Below are 26,644 nucleotides of genomic sequence, written 5' to 3' on the forward strand. Positions count from 1 at the left end.
GTATCAATCCACCTATATCTTGGTCTTCCTCTGGGTCGTTTTGTTGCAAACCTGGCAGAGAACACTTGTTTTGCTAATCTTTCTTCACCCATTCTGTTTAAGTGACCATACCACCTGAGATTAACTCTGCTAACGCATTCCTGGATGCTGACAATGTCAAGTTCTTTCCTAATATCCTCGTTTTTAATATGATATTGCCATTGATGCCATCTGTTCACGCCTATAATCTTTCTCAGGACTCTCATATCTGCGGTAGTCTTTGGTCAAGTGTTTTACTTCTGACCCAGCTCTCAGATCCATAAGTTAAAACTGGTTTGAACACTGTCTTGTATACAGCTAATTTAGTGTTCTGACTAATTTCTCTCTTATTTCATATGAATTTATTCAATTGACTTCCCACCATACCAGCTTTGCTGATTCTGTTGTCTATTTCTATATTTAATTTACCATCTTCACTAAAAATCGTGCCTAAGTAGCTGAAATGTTTTACTTGTTCCAAGGTTTTCCATTCACAACACAGTTACATTTTCAATGATTCTGCCTATTTTCATTGTCTTTGTCTTTTTAATGCTGACCTTCATACCATATCTATTACAACAGTTATTCAATTTAGTCAGAGAATCTCGCTGACTTGTAGCGGATTTATTTAGAAGTATAACATCATCCGCATAAAGCCAAGAGCTGACATTAACATCTCCAATTCTGATATCATGTTTAATACCACTTTCCTTCATAATGTGATCCATATAGATAATGAATAACAGAGGGGATAATGAACATCCTTGTCTCACACCAGATTTAACATTAAATCATCTTCCTGTACTTCCTTCAATTCTAACTGCTGACTTACAACTCACATAAAGACTAAGTATTGCTTGATATAATGCCCCATCGACACCATACAACTGTAGTGTATTGAATAGCTTCTCTTTTTGGCACCTTGGCTATATAAAATTGGTTTGGTGTGTTTCTGAAGTTGCACAGTAAAGATGTGCTGGGCAGCTGCTGTTCCTGTATATTAAGAAATGGAGGAATGATGGTTGCCAGTTTAGTAGGGCAATGACCATTGAAGTACATTGTGAGACAGAGATTGAAGTGAATTTGTAAGGCAGGAATTGTTTGTGAGCCCAACTGCTCTCCTCTGAACAGCATCAAGAATTTTTGGAGAAATATAAATGAAGCATTTGTTTTATTGCGAGTGCAATTTCCATTTTTGAGACATTTTTTTTGATGTACATTGTGCTGATAAATACAACTAATCCTTTAGTTAATAGAGAATGAAAACTTGCTTTTCTCAAACTTCATACTTTCTATGCCTGTGCATGGGTGCTAAGAGATAAATCACACAGCAACATATCCACTTTAGAAAATATTCTGTATATATATATATTTATAGAGCATAATTTCATGATTCAAATACTTAGTAATTTAAAGAAAGCACCATGCACAAATAATAGCCAAATATAGTGTGCATGTTATTTGTACATGAATTATAAAGTAAGATTCAAACAAAAGTCATAGAAGATTTGGGATCAATATATGGAAGATAAATATCAGAAATGTGACAAAATGTGAAGGCTAGTGATAAAGCTGAAAAATGGAAGAAAGAGTACTTCAAAAACCTGAAATATGTAAACAGAGCTGAGTAGGTTAGAACTGAGCAGCAGCTAAATAATCACATAATTCAGAAGCCATCAAAAGTTGAAATTCCAGATGAATGGAATAGAGCTCTCATAGCACCCATCTATAAAAAGAGAAATAAAACTGAAAGAGAATTAAAAGGAATTTTTCTACTGATTCTTCCAGGTAAGATTTAAGACTTGAGAATAACTAAGAAAAATTGTGGAAGAGAAACTTGAAGAATAACAAGTTGGATTCAGGCCAAATAGAGGTTATCAAAATCAGATTTTCATTTGAGACAAACATTTGAGAAATCAAGGGAATATAACAAAGATCTGTATTTAGGTTCCATAGATATGTAAAAGGAAAAGAGGAAAGCTGTTTAACATTCTAGAAGGGTATGAGGTAAAAAGAACATTATATCAAGTAATACATAGCCTATATTTAAGTTATTAAAAACAACACGTAAGTTCACAGTAATAACTTTAATTAATAAATAAGGTAAGATATTATATTCTATACTAAAACTAATATTACATCTTTAGCAAACAGATAGGAATAGAATACAAGTAACGAACATTCGGTGGATCACCTATTAAAATATAATGTTGTCGCGAGCTAGGAAATGAAAGAAATTAATAAATAATTAATATTTAAGATAATTAGTTTTTTAATGATTACATAAAATAAAATTCTCCCAGATCTTTGAGAGAGAGAAAGGCAATCATTGCGATTTAAATTCGGTCGGTGTAAAAAAGCTTCACAACTTTCTTTAAAGAGGCGTTCATATTTGAACCTATGAAGGGGAATAGCTTTATCCCACTGGATATTATGGGTAGTGGTAATACTGTGTTGTGCTAGACCAGACTTCTGAGGTTTGTTGTAATCAATATAATATTGATGTTCTTTAATTCTTTTTTCCACAGAATGGCCAGTTTGTCCAAAATAAGAAACATTGCATTCAAAAGGAATTTGATAAATGCCAAAAACGCTCTCTCGGGGGACCCTGTAACCCCTAGAGAGCGCGTCCCCTGGGTGGCGGATAGGGGAGCCCACCATGTGTGTGTGTGCATGCGCGTGTGTGCGTGCGTGTGTGTGTGTGTGTGTATATAAATGGTGGGTTGTCCGAATATACTGAATAAGGACTCGTGGACCAACAGGGCCATAAGGGGCAATCATCTTGATTGTAAGGGAAGCGGCACTCCCATGGACCCCTAGCTGGATCTATTCTCTCCTTCTTCTACTTTGAGGAAGATCCACTTACTTTAATCTTTCCTATAAGGCCTTATCAGCCAACTCTTCTTACTTTATGACCCTTATGCTATCAGAGTACTCGAGGGCCATGGGGTCTTTTCATTTCTGGCCTTGCAACTATGCCTTCTCTACAAACCTTACTATATTTCTTCTATAAGCTACTCTTTCCCCTTCAACATACCCTATTCCTCCTATGGGTTTAAATCCGGAAGAAGACTAGTTCAGAAGCCTTAAGATAGCAGCCCTACCACTGAACTATTCCATCGTCAGGCTAGTCCCCTGACATGGAGAACATAATCCTACTTGTAAGCTGACAGAAAATGATAATTGGATTGAATCTATGGGAAACGACCCTGGAATGAAAAAGGTAAAACAAAAATGGAAACGACAAAATATAATACATAGCAAATTGGAATGTAAGATGAATAGCATATAAAGAAATAGAATTAGACCAGTTATTAAATGAAAGAAATTTTAAAATAGCAGTAATCACTGAAACAAAAAAAGAAATTAAAAGGAACTATGAGAACTGAAAATTTTAATGTGATATACAGTGGAGTCGACAGAGACCAAAGAGCACAAGCAGGAGTCGTGATTTGGATTCATAACTCCCTTTCAAAACAGTTAGAACATTATAAATTATGGAATGAAAGAATAATAGAAGCTAGAATAAAAATAGATAGAGGCTATTTAACAATAATTGGTTTATATGCCCCAGAAGAAGGAAGAGAACAGGATAATATTGATTTTTATAATCAGCTACAAAACATATATAATAAAATAAATAAAAATGATTACATAATTTTAGCAGGAGACTTAAATGCAATAATTGGAAATACAAAAATTAATAATAATATAGGAATACATGGAGAACACACTCTAAACAGAAATGGTAAAAAATTGATTGACTTTGTAGTTTATAATAACCTAAAAATAATGAATTCCTTCTATAAACATAAAGACATACATAAATATACTTGGGCAGCAAGAGAATGGAAATCAATATTAGATTACTTCATATTAAATGAAAAGACATCAAAATTTTCACTAGATGTTAGAGTTCACAGAGGATATGAAATAAGCGGTGACCACTGCCTTGTTAAAATAAAATTAAGATTACCACCTAAATGGCTACAAGTAACAAGAACAGAAAGAAAACTTGAAACATTTGTTTATAAAACTAGACTACTGAATGACACAAATGTACAATGGCTATATGAACAAAGAATTAACCAATATCTAGATAAAATAAAACAAAATGAAGAAATAGAATGGCTTAATATAAAATCGATACTAAATGCAGCAGCAAATGAAAGCTTAGGAAAGACCAAAAAATTCAATAAAAGAAAAAACTGAAGATCTGGGATGATACAATCAAAGAAATAATCAAAAAGAAAAAAGAAGCCTATCACAAATGGTTAAGCAGTAAAAGATTAGAAGATGAAATAGAATATAAAAGAATAAGAGCCATAGCTAAAAGAGAAGTCAGAAAAAGACAGAGAATCATGGAATAAATTTGTTTCTAATTTAGAACATGATTTATATAAAATAAGACCCAATGTATATAAGATTTTGAAACACTTAAATGCAGATACCAAAGAAAACATAAAATTAAACACTGAATTGAAATTAGAAGAATTTCTAAATTACTACACAGAACTGTGGACAGACAAATATTTTAAAAAAGACAACTGGCAAACAATTAACGAAAATGAAAAGGAAATAACTGAAGAAGAATTAGAAATCAGCCTGAAAGAAACAAGAAACGGAAAATCACCTGGAAAAGATAAGCTAGGTTCAGAACTATATAAATATGCAGGAACATGATTCAAAGAAAGACTCTTATTATTTTTAAATAAAATTTACTCAACTGGTATCCGCCCCCCCCCCCCCCCAATAGAATGGAAAAAAGCAATTGTGATTCCTATCTTTAAGAAAGGTAATAGAGATGACCCTAAAAACTATAGAGGTATCAGTATACTAAATTCCTGTTACAAAATATATAGCAGAATCTTAAATAACAAACTAATGAAATATTCAAAACGTTATTCTAGAAGTACAGAATGGATTTAGAAAAGTACGATCATGTATAGATCCGGCCTTTTGCCTAAAATTAATAATAGAGAAAAGAAGAGAATATAATTTAGAAACACATATTGCATTTATTGACTTTGAAAAAGCATTTGACAAAGTTAAAAGAAACATATTATTTAACATATTAAAAGAAAGACAAATACCAAATAATATCCTAAAAGCTATCACAAGTATATATGAAAATAATCAAATACAAATAAGATTCAATCATGAGCTATTGTCGTGACGACTCCTTTCTGTCGTGTTCTAAATCTATCTAGTTTCAAGTCACTTTTATGAATAATACAACTAATTACGAAATGATCACCAATCCAAAAGTAGGGAAATTTATATTTATACTGCGCCACCCTATTCTTAGATTAGTCTATATAAATAGTAGGATCAGTTCTAAATTAAGTTAACAGTCATCTCATTAGGCCGAATCATCTATTATCATTTTTACTTGGGGTTCCCGCAAGATTCGAATATTTATGAACGGTGCAATAATAAGGAATTCAGGCAAACACAATATTTAGATCAACAAAATAAAACATTTAATATATGATATGGTTAACAAATACAAGAACTCTATTTTAAAATAGAACTATACAATTAACTTAACACATCTTCTTAGGTCACAGATGCTAATTCAATGTTCTAACTTTCATATACTATTCACAGTCTCAAAAAACACAAATCTTCTTATCTCAAGTTAATATAACAATTTCACATCTTATTCAGTCTTCACAAATCTATCAGCTCAATGTTTATATTCACAGCAGGCAATAAACTACGTAAGCTATATTCCAAGCAAATATGTTTCCAGACCTTGAGCATCGGAGGTATATTACAGTTAATGCTAGAATAGAGAAACTTATACAACTACTCTTACCAGACAGATTCTTCAATACATCAAATTATTGAGAGAGCACTTATGAATTAACTTAATTAACATTAGCGGAACACACATAATAAATATTCTCCAAAGTTTAAACTGTATTACTGTAAGTCGCACTTCACTATTCCAAACAACAGTAATTAGGTACTAATATCTTTTCCTGTTCACTTTTCTCCAAGTAATCAATATAACCTTTTCCTAGGGCAACATAGAATTTAATCGTAATCCAGATTAACTAGAACTAATCAGAATTTTCGCATTGACTGTCCAGTTTCCTTTTATCTGATTACGGCATCAACCTTTCTTCATAACAACAGCAATTTTCGCTTATAACATTAAACTTTATGTTTCACTACTTATAGGTTCACTTCCGAACACTATACTCATAAATCTCTGCCCTGAGGATTATATAATCTTGGTTCCGCAAAACTCTCTCCTCACTCCTTAATAATAATTCTACTCTCCCTTTCTTATCTCTGACCTTCACTCCCTTCTCTAATATATCTCTTTATCTGACCTTCACTCCCACCTTACGTTCGAACGCCACGCTCTACTCCACTCGTGGTTGTTTACGCGTGCGTCTCCATGACAACAGACTGCACGTAAACATTTCGCTAATCTAATGTATGCTCTAATATTATTCATGAGTGATTACATAACATTAAATATTTCACAAATAAAAACAACAGAATATTTAAGCTACTTCTTTAACTTTTTGATTACGTATACAGTTAAATATAAATTAACACTTTACGTTACACCATATATATTTAGTTACACAAAATTCTAAACATATTATTATTTTATAAGTTAATAGCAGGTCAGATTTTGAGTAAATATTTAATTAGTAATTCTTATTTAAGGAATAATAAATAAATTTATATGAACCATGATTAATATTTAATAAGCAATGTTAAATGTGAATGAAAAATAATAAATTACATAACATAGCTTCATTCACAATTTAACACTATCATATACGAGAGAGATAAACCAAGAGGTCCGACAAGGATGTCCCCTCTCAGCAACTCTTTTTAATATCTACTTAAATGTAATAATAATAAAATGGAATAAAAATTTACATCAAGGAATTAAACTTTCTCCTACAGTTAACTTAAACTCTCCTCTTTGCCGATGATCAAATAATAATTACAAATTCTGAAGATAACTTACAGAAAGCTATTTTAGATCTAAATGAGATATCCAAAGATTATGGTATGATAATATCAATGGAAAAATCAAAAACTATGGCCTTTAAAGGACAAGATCCAGCAAGAACTAAAATAGTAATAGATAACAAGATCTTAGAACGGGGAATTCATTTAACTACCTAGGATGTATGATCACAAAGAATGAAAACAGAAAGATTACCAAAACAAACCTTAAAGTACAAGCCATTAGGAAAAAGAAAACCAGGACATCCTCTTAAACGATGACTTCTAAGACTGGAATAGGCCATGCTAGGCCTAAATCCTTGATACGCATGATGATGATGCCAGCCAAAGACAGAGATGACAGTTTATCTTTTGTAGAAGACAATAAGGAAGAAATTTTGTTGATAGGAATATAAGTGGGAATCAATTGGTACTTTTTTTTAAAATTCTACCTATAGGGTCTGAGATTCCTGGAATGTAGGGGACTGGAACTCTGCGAACTGTCGAAGAAACCTTAGGTATTGGAACATAAGATTCAATTATCTGTTGGATTTGATTAGGGTGGTAATTATTAGATACCATTAACTTTTTAATGATGGAAAGTTCTTGTTGTAAGATTTCTGGAGAAGAGCAAACTTTATGTGCCCTGTTAATTAGAGATTTAAGAATGCCAAATTTTTGAGATGTATGGTGAGCAGACTTTTTATGAATGTATCTGCCAGTAAATGTGGGCATTCAAAAGACGCTTGTAGATAAGGTACCAGAAGAAGTTCGAGTAAGCAGGATGTCCAAAAATGATAAACTACCAGAATTTTCCTTTTCCATGGTGAATTGGATATGAGGATGAAGGCTATTTATCTGTTGTAGAAAGGTGGAAAGCTCATCTTCAGTATGTGACCAAATGGCAAAAACATCATCGATATAACGATACAAAGAGATGGTTGAGGGTGAATGGATGAAAACATGGTCTCTTCAAATTGTTTCAAAAAATAGTTAGCCAAAGGTGGAGACAAAGGACTACCCATGGCACTACCTTCAACTTGTTTGTAGAACTTGTTTTTCCAACTAAAATAACCTGAATGGATAACAAATTTGAAAATTTTTGCGATATCTGGAGGGTAATCTTCATATAATAAATTGACTGTGTCAGCTAATGGGATATTGGTAAACAGAGATACAATGTCAAGACTGATTAACGCCTCAGACTCTTTGATTTTTAAATCCTTGATTTTTTCCAGGAAATCTGTTGAATTTTTTATGTAGGATCTTGAATGTCCAGTGAGAGCACTTAAAGAACGAGACAACTTTTGCAATTTGGTAAGTAGGAGAATCAATGCAATTCACGATTGGTCGTACTGGATAGCCTTCTTTATGGATTTTCGGGAGACCATATAGACGGGGAGATCTTCCAAAGTAGGTGCGTAATTTATCCACATAATTTGGGTACCAACTGATGACCTCATCAAGTAATTTATTTAATTATTTAATCTGTGAATTTGTAGGATTATGCATGATCTCTTTGTAGGTAGATGTTCTTCTAAAAGATTGGATACTTTTGTCTCATAGTCAGTCTTATTCATGATTACAATAGCTTTTCCTTTATTGCCTTAGAAATAGATATTGTAAAAAGGAAAAGCTATTGTAATTATGAATAAAACTGACTATGAGACAAACGTTTCCAGTCTTTTGTCTGTTCACCATACATCTCAAAAATTTGGCATTCTTAAATCTCTAATTAATAGGGCACATAAAGTTTGCTCTTCTCCAGAAATCTTACAGTAAGAACTTTCCATCATTAAAAAGTTAATGGTATCTATTACCACCCTAATCAAATCCAACAGATAATTGAATCTTATGTTCCGATACCTAAGGTTCCTTCAACAGCTCACAGAGTTCCAATCCCCCAGATTCCAGGAATCTCAGAACCTATAGGTAGAATTTTAAAAAAGTACCAATTGATTCCCACTTATATTCCTATCAACAAAATTTCTTCTATATTGCCTTCTACAAAAGATAAACTGTCATCTCTGTCTTTGGCAGGCGTTTACCAAATTCCTTGTGAATGTGATGTTTCTTATTTTGGATAAACTGGCCGTTCTGTGGAAAAAAGAATTAAAGAATATCAATATTATATTGATTACAACAAAAACCTCAGAAGTCTGGTCTAGCACAACATAGTATTACCACTACCCATAATATCCAGTGGGATAAAGCTATTCTCCTTCATAGATGCAGTTTCAAATATGAACGCCTCTTTAAAGAAGGGTGTGAAGCTTTTTTACACCGACCGAATTTAAATAGAAATGATTGCCTCTCTCTCTCTCTCTCGAAGATCTGGGAGACTTTTATTTAATGTAATCATTAAAAAACATTATCTTAAATATTCATTATTTATTAATTTCTTTCATTTCCTAGCTCGCGACAACATTGTATTTTAATAGGTGATCCACCGAATGTTCGTTACTTGTATTCTATTCCTATCTGTTTGTAACACTGAAGATGTACTATTAGTTTTAGTATGGAATATCTACCTTATTTATTAATTAAAGTTATTACTGTGGACTTATGTGTTGTTTTTAATAATTATACTATGCCACAGGTCCCTCTATAAATAACTATATTTAAGTTGTAAATCAGCAGTCAGAATCAAATGAGATGATGTAAAATCAGGTGTGAGACAAGGGTATACACTATTTCTGCTTTATTCATCATCTACATGGGCTACATTATGAAGTGAAGTGCATTGGCTCTGAGTTAAAAAATAAATAATCAACTGAGCTTTTTACTTGATATATGCAGATAATGTTATACTCTTAAATAAATCTGCAGGATTCCTTAAATAATTGAATAACTGCTGAAACAGATGTGGTATGAAAATCAGCAATAAAAAGTCAAAGAATATAAAACATGAAGTACCATGGATATATAAACTACATACTGCATCACTTCAGCTATTTAGTCAAAATTATTAATAAAGAGGACAAATGAAAGGTGAAAAGAGTATAAGCAATATAGTATAAGAATATAAGCATGCATGCACACACACACACACACACACACACACAGTTCAGGAGTAAGAAAGAAACCAGTTAAAACAATAAACCTGCTGTATACATAACAAACAACAAATCACATGATAACCACAGTAATTAACTTTAATGAAAGTACAAATATTTCACACTGAAAATAACAGTACATCAGTGTGTAGAAACAAGCAAATTGAAAAACAGGAATACAAGTTACTATAACAATCGGCTTACCAATTAAAATGGTGACTGCAAGTTAGAAATGAATATTAATAAATAATATTAAAACTATTTTCAAACTGTCAGCTCTATCTTTAGCTGGTGTTTACCAGATTCCTTGTGAATATAATTTGACATACTTTGGGCAAACAGACTTCTGTGGAAAAAAGAATTAGTGAATATCAATATTACGTTGAATATGTGAAGCCTCAAAAAGTCTAATCTGGTACAGCATCCAGTGGGATGAAGCTCGTCTCTTCTGTAGAAGCAGTTTTAAATATGAACGCCTTTTCAAAGAAGTTGTGAAGCCCTTTTACATCGGCCTAACCTGAATCAGAATGATTCTCTCACTCTCCCAAAAGTTTGGGAGATTCTCATTTTATGCAAACATCAAAAATAGTGTTAATATTATTTATTAATATTAATTTCTAGCTCACAGCAACCGTTTTTAATCGGTAAACTGGTTGTAGTATGTACCTTGTATTGCTGTTCTTTGATTTGCTTGTTTCTACACATTGATGACATACTATTATTTTCGATAAGAAACATCTGTACTTTCATTAAAGTTAATTACTATGGTTATTATGTAGATTGTTGTTTATAGTTATGCCACAGATGCCTTTCAAGATTAAATCTAATGTATGCACAAAACAGTATTCAAATCCAAATTTAACTGATGAATCTGAGAGCTAAGTTTGAAAGAAATCAGTTGATTAAAGACTAGAGACCACAGATATGAAAGTTCTGATAAAAACTATTGGATTGAAGAGTGGCAGAATCATATTAAAATTGAAGATATCTAACAATATCTTGTTAGCATTCAGGAATGTGTGAGCAGAGCTAATTTCAAGGTGATATGATTACTTGAACAGAATGGGAGATGAAAGGTTGGCAAAACAGGTGTTTAATGTCAGGTTGGCAGGAAACAGACCCAGAAGTCTGTTTCCTGCCAAGATCTCATTGGATTGATGCAGCCAAAGAAGCCTTGTAACTGTATTTCTTAGTGTGGTCTACAGCCTGTAAGTGGAGCTTGTGGTTTTCCTGGTGGGCAGTGAGAGAAATTTTATTAGTAAATATATATTTTTTTATCTCAGTTTGTAAATTTCATATACAATTTAAATGTGATATATTAAAAATCCTATTAATTAAAAAAGTTCTTTTACATAATTTGTTTAATTTCAATATAATATATGCATAATGTTTTGCCACATGCTGTATATCTCAACGTGTGTATGTGTGTGTGTGTATAGTAGTAGTATATAAAATTCACCACTGTGTTGCTACAGTATGCAGAAAAATCCTATCCTAATTTTCTTCCAACTTCATTGAAAAAAATATTAATTGTATATGCTTTGACAACTGTTCCACAATTTTGCAATAAGGAGTAGTATATGAAGGCTCATCTAGTAGTAACCTATGACCTATCAGCAAAGGCTTAAAAGATAGTGGGCTGTGAGTTACATGCTTTGTCCAAGTAAGCCTCAACCAAAAAAGTTTGAGAAACACTACTTTAGAAAACAGAAATATAAGATCCAACAATATTGGCATCCTGACAGATAGCACACTAAGTTGGAGGAAAACTGGTGATGGAAAGTTTACTTTTCATGTAGTGCATCTTCTAGGGGTGTATGTATTTTGTACACTCCTTGAGGGTACATTATCAGGAACTGGATGACAACGATAGTGAATATTCATCAAGGAAATGAAATAATGCCAAAACTTTCAGATAACATCAAAGTCAGAACAGGAATAAAAAATGATGAGCAATGTTTACCGCTTCAGCATATTCAAACAAGATACCTCTAAAAAATTACAGTTAAGATTTCATCTCACTTTCACATAACATATTAGTCTCAGTGGCCTGTTACAATGAAGTACAATCAGGTCTCACTATGGGAAATTCTACTACAAAAATCTGCTTGCTATAACAAACTACTGAAAACTCCCAACTCTATAGGTACAATGCTAAGCTAAAAACTCAGCATAGCAAACTCTTCATTATAACAAGCTTCCTGTGGCACCTACGAGTTTGTCACAGTGAGTGGTGACTGTAACCTGGCTTCCTATAAACCTTATTTTAATGCCAGAGCAGTTAATCCTTTCTCCACAGAACTGTTGTGACTGTCAATTATGTGACTATCAACTATGTCACCTCCATATAAGACTAGCTAACTATCCTCAGCTAAAAGGCACTTATAAAATGTTCCTTGCTAGGATTCAAACCCAGATCTTTGCAACACAAGTAGATGGTTATTCTTTGTTTGGGAAGTAAAATCTCAGGATTGATCTATTATTTTGCACAGACTTCAAACAGAAGATGAAAAGACTTAGGAATTTCAGTAGTCAAATATGAAATTTACTCTAAAGTGTAATAAGAAAGCCATAACTGCAAATAGCATTCTTTGTCAGTTAGTTAGAAATGTCATAGAACATACAAAGAGATAAGAATTTCATTGCATAAAATAATGGACATGACCATGTAATTCATTTAGAGTATTGTACAGCTTGGAATCTCCCTAAGAAAAATAAACTGATATGTTACAGAAAATTACTGATTATTAAGCAGTAAACTAAACCTAGAAATAGCTAAGCACTTACCACATGCTTTACATTCCACTGGTAATTCACAGTATTTACTATTGCACTGTGGACAATAATACCCTGATGTGCCAAATCCCTCGCCTGGAATTTTACTATCTAAATGACTAAAATATAAATCAATCAATTAAAATTTTTTCAAAAATGCAATACTATGGTTATCATATGCAATATGAAGCACTGAGATCGCATACAGCTATAATTGGATAACAGCTTTGCATTGTATTATAAAGTAACATTATGGCTTACATATGTAGCAAAAATTATACAGAATTTTATTTAAAAACTACAGCATATTTCATCCAACATTACGTGGACTTCATCAGGTAGACAGTGAGTTAACTACATTCAAAAGATGAATCACAATAATGAGTCATAATTCATGCACATATTAGCTTGCATCTTGGTCACAGCTCAAGCTCAAAATTATACAGAATTTTATTTAAAAACTCCAGTATATTTCATCCAACATTACGTGGACTTCATCAGGCAGACAGTGAGTTAACTACATTCAAAAGATGAATCACAATAATGAGTCATAATTCATGCACATATTAGCTTGCATCTTGGTCACAGCTCAAGCTCAAAATTATACAGAATTTTATTTAAAAACTCCAGTATATTTCATCCAACATTACGTGGACTTCATCAGGCAGACAGTGAGTTAACTACATTCAAAAGATGAATCACAATAATGAGTCATAATTCATGCACATATTAGCTTGCATCTTGGTCACAGCTCAAGCTCAAAATTATACAGAATTTTATTTAAAAACTCCAGTATATTTCATCCAACATTACGTGGACTTCATCAGGCAGACAGTGAGTTAACTACATTCAAAAGATGAATCACAATAATGAGTCATAATTCATGCACATATTAGCTTGTATCTTGGTCACAGCTCAAGCACATGATATTACACTATTAGAGTTCAAAGGAATAATTGTAAATGTTGTATAGATTAAAAAAAAAGCCCTTATCAACAGTTTTTTTTTTTTTTTTTTTATAGTGATCACTTCCCAAAACTTGGATATTAGCATGAAGTCTGATATCCAAGTTTTGGAAAGTGATCACTATTAACTGTTCATAAGTTTAACTATGCAACTCTCTTTACAATTAATATAATTAATAAAATAACAATGAACAACATGTTCATAAACAACTAAGCAATAAGTCACAAAAGGATTTCTGCATTTTGGCATTTATTATCAAGAATATTATCAATGAGATTTTTCTTATTTCTTGTGTCTTCTCTCCATGCAAATATGTATACATCTTTATGTTGGAACATGGAAGTTTTGTTTCTATACATAATTTACTAATTATTTATTTATTAATAGTTGACTTAAAAGTCTGCAGGGCACGAAAATCTATGCCATAGAGATGCTAAAAATTAATGATGAAAGTATCGTTAAAATAACAGTATCATAATACTTTGATAATACTATTTAGAACAGCCATCCTGGATTCTGAACTCTTTGTCCCCACCCAGGATCATCACCATCATAATCAATTTTCTGATATGTACCCTCAAAGGATGTTCAGGCTACTATACTGCACTACATGATTAAGTTTACATGTAGTGCTGTTATTAATAAATACATTATTAATCATCTATCAACAATTTTCCACAAAATTAGTGTATTACTAATTTAGAGGAAAACAGGAGATGATTGTGGATTCTGTCACAGTCACATATGCACACCACTTTTGTTCTTTCTTCTTTAATAAATCTAGTTTAATTCTTTATCCAAGTGTAAGCAAACAAAGTTTGCAGCTGAAAATATCTTCAGGACTGAGGTAAGGTAGTGCAACACCATGCAACTCCGAGCAAAGGTGGACCAAGCTCTCATCACTCCTTGTCTCAGTATCTCCCATAATGCAAAGCACATCTCCTTGCGGACACGTATACTGCTATGCATTAAGGGAAGGGTCACTACCCAGACCTGTTTCAACCTTTATTGAGGTCTCGTCAGTGGGAGGCAGACCCAAACGTGGAGATTTCTTCTTCTTTTTTTTTTTTCCCCAAAAAAAACATTTTGTCACAGTTTTGGTCTTAAAAAATATGGTAACTCTACCTAAAGATAACAATGTATGAAAACTTTTCAGACTTCGACTGAATTTTTTTTTAATCTTTTTATAAAGTATTCTATCATATACAAGTAAACAGTTCTTACAACACACAACCTTCATGGATTATATTTATTTCACTTAAATTAAAAAGTAGAAATTATGAACTTACCAACTACACATAGATGGTTTCCCCTCTCCTTCACCTTGATGATGAGGAAAACCTATAGTTGTAGATGATGGGCATTATCATTTTCTTTTATTATATTTTTTACAGTTACTTCTTAATGGCTAAAAAGTTGGCCAATTAAAGTCTTATAAAAATTTAAATTTAAAATAGATTTTAAACCACTAAATCTCAACTGGTCAGACCATTAAAAAAATAACAGCTGAAAAAGATGGAAGCACATTGAAAGGAAGTGATTCAAAACACCTTACAAACAATTGCTATTAAGTCTTCTCATATTATTATAATGATATGAGTTCTATAACTCATATTTACAGAGTTCTATACCAGACATAAAAATTCTTTAGAAAAGTTGGAGGGAAAAAAAAACTATAATAATGGTAAATACATGATGAATTTTTGTTCAGAACATGAACTAGAAATCACTAGCACCATGTTTCAACATAAAGATGTGCACAAATTTCACACAGAGAGAAGACAAAAAAAAAGTTCAGTGAATAATTGTTATTGTTGATAACAATATCTTCAATCTAGTTCAGAACATCAGAATATACAGAAACTTTGAAATAAGAAGTAATCATTTAGTTTTTAGTAGGATGAAAAAGAATATCACATTGAAAAGAAAGGAAAGTGAGTGGCAAAATTTCAAAAGGAATCAAATTCAAGTAGCTTTCAAAGGAAACTGGACTCTAAAATATACAAACACTATTCAAGAAAAATCGAAAGATTGTGAAAACAAGAAACAAATCTTGGAAACTCAGTGGAAGACTGAAGAAAACACTGATGATTCAGCTAGGCAGGCACAGGATGAAGATGTCTGCAAGGATAGAAAAATCAGAACCATGGTGAACTTAAGAAGTTAAAGACATCATGGAAAAGAAGAAAGTGTATCAAAAGTTCTTAGCTAGTAAGTCAACATGTGTTCTGAGAGAATGCAGTGAAAACTGCAAGAAAGTGAAGTGCATAAAAGTAGCTAAACAAAAGTCATAAGAAGAACATAGAAGGCCATTAAGCATTGAAATGAAGAAAAGAGTAGTGTAAAAGAAATCAGAGATGATAAGGTGACATGAAAACTGAAGAGAGATATTCTAGATGTCTGGAATAATTTCTTTGAAAGAGTGCTAAATGAGACAAGAAATCAGAGCATTTTGGTAGAAAATATTCAAGAAGAAAGCAGTCAGAAGTAAATATTAATACTTGAGGTTGAAAAAGTGATCAACCTAAAATGTGAAAAGGCAGCCAATGTAGATGATAACGCAGCAGAAATGCTCAAATATCAAGGTATAAAAGTGTTATAATGACTATAATGCATAATTCAGAAGGCCTGGACAGTGGAAACTCAAATCTGGATGATTGGAATATAGTTCTGATAGTATCCATCATCATCAAATTTCTGACATGTATCCTCAAGGAGTGTACAGGATATGATAGTACTACGTGAAAAACTTACATCATTAGTAACTTCCTATCTACAATTTTCCTCCAAATCAATCTGTTACCTGCCAAGACTCCAACATTATCAGATCTTATATTTCTGTCTTCTAAGGCACTTTTTATTGTATCAATCCCTATATTGTGGATTTCCTCTGGGTCTTTTTCCTGCCAGCCTGGCAGAGAACACTTGTTTTGTTAATCTTTCCTCTTCCATTCTGTGTAAGTGACCATACCAACTGAGATTAGCTCTGCTAACACATTCCTGGATGCTAACAATATCAAGTTCTTTTCTAATATCCTTGTTTTCAATATGATATTTCCCAATGACGCCATCTGCTCACACCCCCTAATCTTTCTCAGGACACTCATGTCTGTGGTCTCTAGTCTTTGGTCAAGTGTTTTATTTCTAACCCAGCTCTCACATCCATAAGTTAAAATTGGTTTGAACACTGTCTTGTATACACTAATTTAGTGTTTTGACTAATTTCTTATTTTATATATTTTTATTCAGTTGACTGCCTACCATAACAGCTTTGTTGATTCTGTTGTCTATTTCCATATTTAATTTACAATCTTCACTAAAAATCGTGCCTGAGTAGCTTCAACGTTTTACTTTGTCTATAGGCCTATATCGTCTATATATCTCCCTTCACAATGCAGTTGATATTTTTAATGCCTCTGCCTATTTTCATTGTCATTGTCTAGCTTGTTTTTGTTGACCTTCATACCAAATCTATTACAGCTATTAAATTCAATCAGGGAATCTTGCAGACTTGTACCAGATTTATTTAGAAGTATAAAAAACATTATCTGCATAAAATAAAGAGCTTAACATCTCCAATTTTGATATCAGGTTTAATACCACTTGCCTTCATAATGTGATCCATATAAATAATGAATAACACAGTGGATAATGTACATCCTTGTCTGACACCAGATTTAACATTAAACCATCTTCCTGTACCTCCTTCAATTCTAACTGCTGACATACAACTCAAATAAAGACTAAGTATTGCTTGATATAGTTCCCCCATTGACACCATACAACTGTAGTGGTTTGAGATAGAGAATAGTAAACTGTTGTTAAGTTATATCCATTTTCAGTTTTTTTAAATCATGGTGATCTTATTATTCCAAAATAATAAAAGGACAAGCAACAATCGAACTGTTTGTTTTAATTTAATTATAGAAGCATTGTTGTTAAAGATTCAAACATGTCACGCGATGAAGATGAGCTGCTGATTGCATAATTTACGCAATCGGCAGCTCCATTTCTTTGCCATTCAGTCTTCTTATGTTGTTAGTACCGATCTTGAACTCTGGTGAATGTGAATTGGAGTGTGTTTCAGGATTTGTTCCAGTAACTGACTTTTCACCCTGGTTCCCTGGTGAAAACAACAGGGGGTCTTGTTTAACTGGGTAATGCCCCAGCCAGCATGAAATTCTGTCATGTTGTATCATCATTTATATTATGGTTTAAACCAATAAGAATACAATTTGGTCAGCTAAATCCCAAATTTCCAGCCCATCCAGATAGGTAGGTACCTAACACAGGGTGCACCATGAGAATGTGAGGATTGGACATTAGGTCAAAAGCCCTGGTCGAATCTCTGCATTCCTTTAAAGGCTATGTGGATGTCGCTTCTCAATTAAACAGTTTTGACCCTTAAGAACCCTGATAGTATCCATCTAAAAAAAAAGAGGGAAATAAAACTAAATGTGAGAATTATAGAGGAATTACCCTATTGAGTATTGCAACAAGATTCATACACAAGCATACTTAACAAGAGACAAAGAAAAAGGTTGGACATGAGGAATAAATGTACAAAAGAGTTGGTTGTTGAATCTTGAATGGAAAATTTTAAATTTTAATTTGATTTATTCAGGATTCAACAAGAATTAGAAAACAATTAAGGGATACTTGAACTTTAAGTATAGAAACTGATTGTAAAAAGAATATATAGAATGAATAATTTATGTAAAGATACAAGGCATGAATCAGATATGTCAATTATTCTGTGTGAAGAATTATGCCTTAGTGAGTTGTAATGACCATAATATGTTCTATGTCAAACGTATGTAATCTAAGGTTCAAGGTGCTTGGGCGAGCATAACGCTTGCGGCAGTGTAAATTATCGGAAAGTGGCTCACACTTGAATTCACAGAAGATGCAAACCTAAGGAGATGCAGTGACCCAGATAGGCTAGTGGGAAAGGAAGATAAGTGTCAGGGGAAGTTTCGTAAGAGAAAAGAGGGCGCTAGAGGTGAGAAATAAAAAGGGTTTGCCCCCCCCCCCAGAGGGATATTTGATCGTCGTCGCCCTTGCTCGTGTCTTGACCGTTTTAGTTATTTGACCTGCTCTTCTTGGACGAGCAGTTCTATCTCGCTTCGTGATGGATCCAGGATAGCTTGTAGATGTTTAATATTGGCAGCCATAGTTCCCGTATACGTGACCGCTGAGACAGCGATGTGGAATAGGACAACCAGCAACAGAACCAAACCAGCGTGAACAGATCACCAGCCGTGCTGAAGGGGCAGACGACACAAATGCCATGTATGACCATGTGCGTAAAGGTAATTCTACGATGTTCCAGACCCAGTTTCAAGGAAGGAGAACCTAGCACTGCATGCAGAATGTGGACTATCTTGGTAAAGTAGAGTTTTATTCACCGTTGTGTAAAAAGAGAAGCATGCTGTGAAATAAGTGTAAATTGCAGTTAAGTATTAAGAGTGAACGGACATTCTAGTAAGGAACTTTAGGTGATTAGCATTAACTGCAAAGATTAGCTCTATTGGTAACTTTGTCTCAGATTGTGAATTAGGTAGAGTGTGATAATCATGATTTGTAACTTTTAACATAGCTTGATAGGATAAATGGGAAGATTAGAATTTTGATAAATGTATTGTATACAGTCAAATGAGTGGAGTCTTAAAGGGAGCTTATGTTAGATTTCCAATTAAGTTCTAAATGTCAATAATAGCTCCTCACATGAGTATGACTTTCATCTAATAGTGAAAATGAATGTAACTATGTAGCTTGTGCCCGAATTCAACTCATCACTCATAAAATTAGGAACCTAATGCGGAGTATATTTGAATATATAGGCCACGATTGCAAGCTTCACTGAATATAATTAGTTTAGATAATTAGGTGTCGAAGGATAAGCGTAAGGATAATCACCTCTGTATAATTTCTGAGAGAAGTTCCCTGGTTAAGGATTTCTCCTAACCTAAGGATACTGGCTGGTGCAGTGAAACAAATAAATTTGCCAGTATCTGATGGGGAAACAACTCCAGACAGTAATTACAAAGCATTTGGCTCCAACAAGGAGATAAGCCCTTTGTCCGAGAGTTCAATACACGTGGTTACTCTTAGTATTCGGCCAAGTAGATAGATAGCCTTCTGAGTCTAGAATTTTCAGGATAGTCAGTCTAAGTCAGAATTTAATCGATTAACACAAGGACGAGATAATTAATAGATAACCATAAGAAAATACAAAAAGAAACCAATAAAATAACAATAAATACTAAGTATTGCTCGATATATAGTGCCCCCATTGACACCATACAACTGTAGCAGTTTGAGATAGAGAATAGTAAATTGTTGGCAAGTCATACCCATTTTAAGTTTTTTTAAATCATGGTGATCTTATTATTCCGAAATGATAAAAGGACAAGCAACAATCAAATTGTTTGTTTTAATTTAATTATAGAAGCATTGTTCTTAAAGATTCAAATATGTCACGTGATAAAGATGAGCGGCTGATTGCGTTATTTACGCGATCGGCCGCTCCATTTCTTTGCCATTCAGTCTTCTTATGTTGTTAGTACTGATCTTGAACCCTTTTCTAGCTATGCATGTGAAGGCGACCTCCCAGAATGTCATAGGCACCATTCCTCCCATTACTCCCTCCCTCACATTTTGCATCTACAACTCAGAAGATCACTACTTCTGCTTCAGTTCCAACTAGTCTGTTGCGTTGTGAGAGTACCAGTTGAGTGTTTCAAGAGCGTATCATTTTTGTAAGAACTGCGCTCAAGTGGATGTTCAGTGTTGCTAAGTGGTCCGTGTAAAAAATCTTAGCGGGAATGTCTTATTGCATCTTTTTCTGAATTTGTGTTTTAACAAATGTGATAGTTTGTGGAACATAAGTCGAATTGTTATTATTTGCTGACAAAGACGCTTTTCTTGTCACTGTCGATCTATAACATTCATTTTAGCTGAAGCTATAACAGTCATACAAGAAATAAGTACCTTTGCATGATAAAATAAACACTGGTGAGTCATTTTTTTCTTATAGTTAACCATTTTTTCGTAATGTATTTTCTTCGGAATCAAAAGGTATCTGAGATATTTTTTGGACAATGGACGCTGACATTATGAGTTACAAAATGATTAATGTGTAATTTGTATAGCTTAAGCTTGGTAAACGTAGACTTTCTGTCATTAATAGGCATTTTCCTAACAGTTTTGCGTGTTCCGGTATTTTGGATGCCTATTTGATATCCTCAATTATAATGTACTATTTTTAGTTTCATGTGATTTATATCTTTCTATTCAATGGCTTTTTTTTTTATTTGCGTATATTTTAATTCCATTAAATTTAATTTTCAGTTACCCACAATAATGAATCAAATATTTAAAAAAATCAGAAAATCCATCAAATTCGTGAGCCCAAGAAAGTGAACCAAAGAAAAAGTTTAAAGCGCAACATAGTCATAGACTATATAAAGAGGATTATTTGAAATTTGGTTTCATGTGCTCCAATAATTCTTCTGTGCCCCAATGTCTCATATGCCTGGAAAAGTTGTCAAATGAAGCGATGGTGCCAAGTAAACTACATCAGCACCTCTCTACCAAGTATCCTTCGTACATAGATAAGGATTTTAACTATTTTAAACGTCTGCAAACTCAAATTCAAATGCAAAGTTCTTTCACGAGATCAGCCACAACGGTATTTAATGGAGCTCTTGAAGCAAGTTACGAAGTCGCAAGATTGATAGCTAAAGACAAGAAGCCTCACACAACTGCCGAATCACTCATTTTACCAGCTTGTGTGGAAATTGTCAAAACTATGCTTGGAATCGATGAAGTAAAAGAAATTGAAAAAGTACCACTTTCGAATAATATGATCAGCAGGCGCATTGAAGACATGTCAGTTAGCATAGAAGGAACACTAATCCAGAAAATTTGTGAAGTTAAGAAATTTTCCTTACAGATTGATGAATCAAAATTTCATGGAAAAATTGCATAAGTTTATGGTACTGATGGTACGGTTGCAATGGCAGGAAGTGTCAGAGGCTTGGCGTCCGAAGTTCGGTCTGAAAACCCTGATGTTCAAATAATACACTACTTTATTCATTGAGAAGCTCCCATGTCAAATAGTTTACTTCTAGAATTAAAGTTCACACTTAATGACATTATAAAAATGGTGAATTTGATCAAAAGTAGACCACTTCAATTGTATCTTTTTTCAATTTTATGTGATGAAATGGGATCAGAGCATCAATCTTTGTTGTTCCATACTGAAGTTCGTTGGCCGTCGAGAGGGAGAGTTCTGTCCAGAGTTCATGAGTTGAAAGAAGAATTAAAAGTATTTTTTTGAGAGTAACTCTCAGTAATCAGCTAAGTTGGAAGATAATTACTGGTTGCAAAAAATGGCCTGCTTAGCTGACATATTTGATAGCTAAATGAACTTAATCGAAAAATGCAAGGACCACTTGAGAATATATTAACTTGCACTGACAAAATTAATGGATTCAAAAACAAAATTCAACTTTGGAAAGATGTGATGAAAAATGGTTCCCTTGAAATGTTTAGTCGGTGTTGTAGTTCGAATCCTAAAAAAGAACTACTAGAACTTGTAGATCAACACCTATGCATGCTTGAGAGAAAGCTTCATCACTATTTTGATTAACGGAGACAAAGAAATTCGATTTGGTTCGAAATCCATTTGCATTTTCATTAGATCGCATGGCATTCGATTCTTCAGTGAAAGAAAAGGAGGAGTTATTAGACTTAAAAAGTGATCGTACCCTTGAAGTTGAGTTTAAGGATGTTCCATTATCTCAATTCTGGGTAACTGCAAAAACGGAGTTTCCATCCATCAGCAAAAAAGCTATAAACATTCTTTTACCATTTGCTACAACATACATGTGTGAACAAAGTTTCTCTTCTATGCTCACTGTCAGGAATTTAAAGAGATCATCATTGAAGAGTCTTGATCATGAATTGCATGTAGCTCTTTCAACCATACACCCAGATATAAAAAAGTTGTGTTCACAGAAACAAGCCCAAGTATCTCACTGAAATAAGAAGGAAATATATGTATTAACTGTGGCAAAAGAATATTGTAGATATTTATGTTAATACTTAAAATGTTTGTCATTAAATTATTATTATTAGCATATTTATACATAGTCAGTAATTCTTTTGTGAATAATTAATTTCTTTTGTATTTTCACATCATAATTTTATAAAATAAGTGTTCTAAAAATTTAATCACAGTTTCACTCAGTCAAATCTGACAATTTTGTTCATAGATGCGATATAAAACCTATGTCAAATATCAATCAATGAGGATGTATGGATTAGGTATTTTCATTCCATTTGTTTCGTTTATTTCATGCTTATGACTGCATAAGAAGACTTATCTGAAACGAATGTCTAGCTGGAATGTTTATGTATTATAATGCAGAAATATTTCAAAAAAAGATCTTATTAATTGAATCCCTGTATGAAATAGAAGAAATTAATCATCTTAATAGAAAAATGTTCCTTCATAGTGTGTTGTGAAATTATTTATGCTTGTGAGGTGTGCCGTGATATGAAAAAGGTTGGGAAGCACAGCTCTATGGGCTGTGCTTCCCAACTTTGTTGATTAACTACAAATTCTCTAAATTAACTTTGTTGATTAACTACAAAGTTAATTTAGAGAAGTCTGGCTGTTAGGTTTTAAAATGACAGTTCCCCAGATCTTTGGTAAATTAATGCAACCATACTTGTTGAGGTTGGGAGAGTGCTTCATAACTGATACTGATTCTAAGAATAGCCTCTGAGACTTGTAACGACCTCTATGTAACATAGACGTTTATCTCCATCTGATCCTATGTTAAGGAGTATCTAGAGCATGGTCTGCCAATCCTGACTTGCCATACAGATAGATGATCTCTGATGTTATTTTTGTGTTTTTCGAAGCAGATGTTAACTGATTTACCAGTCTGTCCAAAGCAGGCTAAACTTCAGGCACAAGAAACTTTATACACTCCAGGATGTTCAAGAGGATGTAGTCAATCTTTAAGAGAACATATGAAGATAGCTGCTGAATGAAAGGTTGGATAGTAGTATGAAGATCATATTTACAGTTTAGCAAATATGATCTTGTGCCTGCAGTTTAACACACATTTAATTAATCCTATGTTTTGTCTTAGTCACTGAGACATTGTCAGGGTAACAATATTAAAATTGCAGAAAATAAAAACATACAAAATTGATAAAATTGATTGATAAATTTGATCAACAGAATTGATTATCTGATTTATCAATCTTTGGACAGATTGGTAAGTCAGTTAACATCTGCCTTGAAGAACACAAAAACTACATCGAAGATCATCTGTATGACAAGTCAGAATCATCTGTATTTTTTTCTCTTGGTGTTGTTTATACCATTAAGTATTATTATAAATAATGAATGATAACTAAGTCTTTCTTTATATAATGAACTATTATGTTTGTATACAAATACCAAAAGTATATGAAATAAAGGAAATGAAACTGTTGCATAACAAGTTCATTCATCCAAAAATTGTCGAGGTAACTGAAATATGGTTGGATGAGGATGAGATGTGAAAGGAATACAGATGGAGTGATATGATATTTTTTGTAATGACAGGCAGTACAGAAAGGGAGGAGTGCTGTTGATGGTAGCAGAGGAGTTTATGCCCAATCCAAGTGAAGATGCAAGAGGCAAATAGTGGCAATGGTTTTGAGGCAGTATAGTGGGAGATATAAGCAGAAAGTGAAATATTTAGTTGGGTGTTGCTATAGAACTGTTAATAGAGATGGCAGTGAGAAGAAAATATAGAGGCATGTTATCCTGGAAAATAAGAATGGGATTATCGTTATGGACGATTTTAATTTGGTAATATAAATTGGAATGAAGAATGGCATGAAGAATGAAGAGGAAAAACTGATTTCTGGTAATTTTGAGAGGCAACTACCTTAGCAGTATGTAACAGAGGGCACATGAGGATCAAGAGTCTTGGACTTCATCATCTCATAAGATTATAAATGAGGTGCCAAATCTTCCTCCAGTTGGTGAAAAAACAACTGGAGGAAGATGGTCACTTGGGTGGTGATCACCATATGAATTACTTCTGTAAGTAAGGAATACACATAGAGCTGTAGGGCTGGTGATTATGACACTCAGGAGACAGCTTGCAGCTATATTGTGGAATGAGAAATTGGATGGTAAGGAGATCACTGCTGCAATTTGGTTCTTAATTAAACTAATTTTTAAGAAAAAGACCACCTTGGTGAATAGTGGATGGCTATTAAAAGAAACTTTTAAAATGGGAATAAAATAAAACCAAAAAAATTATTGAGGAATAAATTTACTGTTTATTACCAAAAACTACGCACAAAAGTTAAGAACAATTAGAATCCATTAAATTATAATGTAATAAACAAGCAAATAAGTATCATATACTTATGCTATATTTGTTGCAAAACAAACAGTAAAATCAATAGAATATAATAAACTGGTAATTATGTGCTTCACTGACTTGGAAAAATGCTTTTAACAGTATTACCATCAAGAAATAGACTATGCATTTTGAAATTATGAAATGTATATAAATAAAAAATGCATGTATAATAACATATCACAATACAAACATGCAGAAAAATCTCAATAAGGTGCTGTGTCAAGATTGTACAAGAGAAGACCTTGGCATATCGCAATTGGCTTTTATTGAAATCTCCATTTTTTGTTTATGCTTGCAGGTTGATGTTACAATATGCCATGAGGCGTACTTGTCCTGGATAGATGTTGGAAAGGACTAGCACCAGCTATTAGTATTATGCTAGTATTTCCATTTTTCTGTTCAGTACCCATACATATACAATATATGAACAAATTGTGAAGAAATATATATATATATATATATATATATATATATATATATATATATATTACTATATAGAAAACACTTACCCATTCTTATCAGTGATGATTCACTATGCACCTGCAAAAGTAAAATACTTGAATAAAGCCCACAGCTTAAAGAAGGAATATGCAATAAAAAAGTATATACAAATTATTTTTTTTTTAAAAAAAGGAGGGGACTGTTTGTTTCAACCCTTTCAAGGACAACTGTATGAAACATCAACTGTGTTGCAAATGCTGAGACACAGTGGTGTTTTCTATTGCAACAGTTGAAGAATATTTTTAAAATATGCATGCATGTGTAATGACTTCTTTTCCACATTTCTATTAGAGTTTTTCCCATCTACTAATTCAACTATTTTATGGTAGAAAACCCACAATATTTTATTTTCATATTACTGGCATGGCATATTTTGTTATTCATGCTGGCTTCATTGGGAAGGATCTTGGCATTCTCCAGCTCGATTGAGAATTTATGGTCTAGTAGAAGGGATAGATTCTATGACATACTTTCTTGCAAACATTTAGTTAAGCTATGTAAAGGCCTGAAAGGACAATCAACATCCTTTGTTAAAAACTCCAAGCAAACTCTGATATAGTAAATCTCTTTACGAAAGTTCCTACAAAAGATCTCCTTGTACTGCTGCAAGATAAATTCTGAAAGAAAGTTATGGCACTCCTTAAACATTGTATCTTATCTGGATATTTCAAATCGTGATCGTAAAATTCGCCATAAAACATTTTCACCATAAGACATTTTGCATTAATTTTTGTAAATAATCAATGGATGATAAAGGATATTATAAAATCATTAAAAAGGCAAATCTTTATTAAGGTGAATGTCAGTGATACATAACATAATGAAATCATTTAAAAATTGTGCAAATTAAAAGAGATTGCTGCATAAATAATTAACTTTTTGCTACAGATCGTCAATTCAACA

The 26,644-nt window shown here is 32.9% G+C and overlaps 1 protein-coding gene across 1 annotated transcript in view; it reads right to left on the reverse strand.

Annotated features, from left to right (window-relative positions):
- Ssl1 (general transcription factor IIH subunit 2 Ssl1) overlaps window positions 1–26,644 on the reverse strand; it is a 116,606-nt gene that overhangs the window by 27,120 nt on the left and 62,842 nt on the right. Inside the window, exons 9-11 of the mRNA XM_090415723.1 lie at window positions 25,750–25,780; window positions 15,086–15,137; window positions 12,843–12,949 (exon numbers count right to left, since the gene is read on the reverse strand). Coding sequence (XP_090271849.1) covers window positions 12,843–12,949; window positions 15,086–15,137; window positions 25,750–25,780 — 190 coding nt within the window. The remainder of the gene's footprint in view (window positions 1–12,842; window positions 12,950–15,085; window positions 15,138–25,749; window positions 25,781–26,644) is intronic.

The sequence above is a fragment of the Typopeltis vanoorti genome, chromosome 3 (assembly GCF_054136105.1).
Source record: "Typopeltis vanoorti isolate ZY-2024b chromosome 3, IOZ_Tvanoo_1.0, whole genome shotgun sequence".
Lineage (NCBI taxonomy): Eukaryota > Metazoa > Arthropoda > Arachnida > Uropygi > Thelyphonidae > Typopeltis > Typopeltis vanoorti.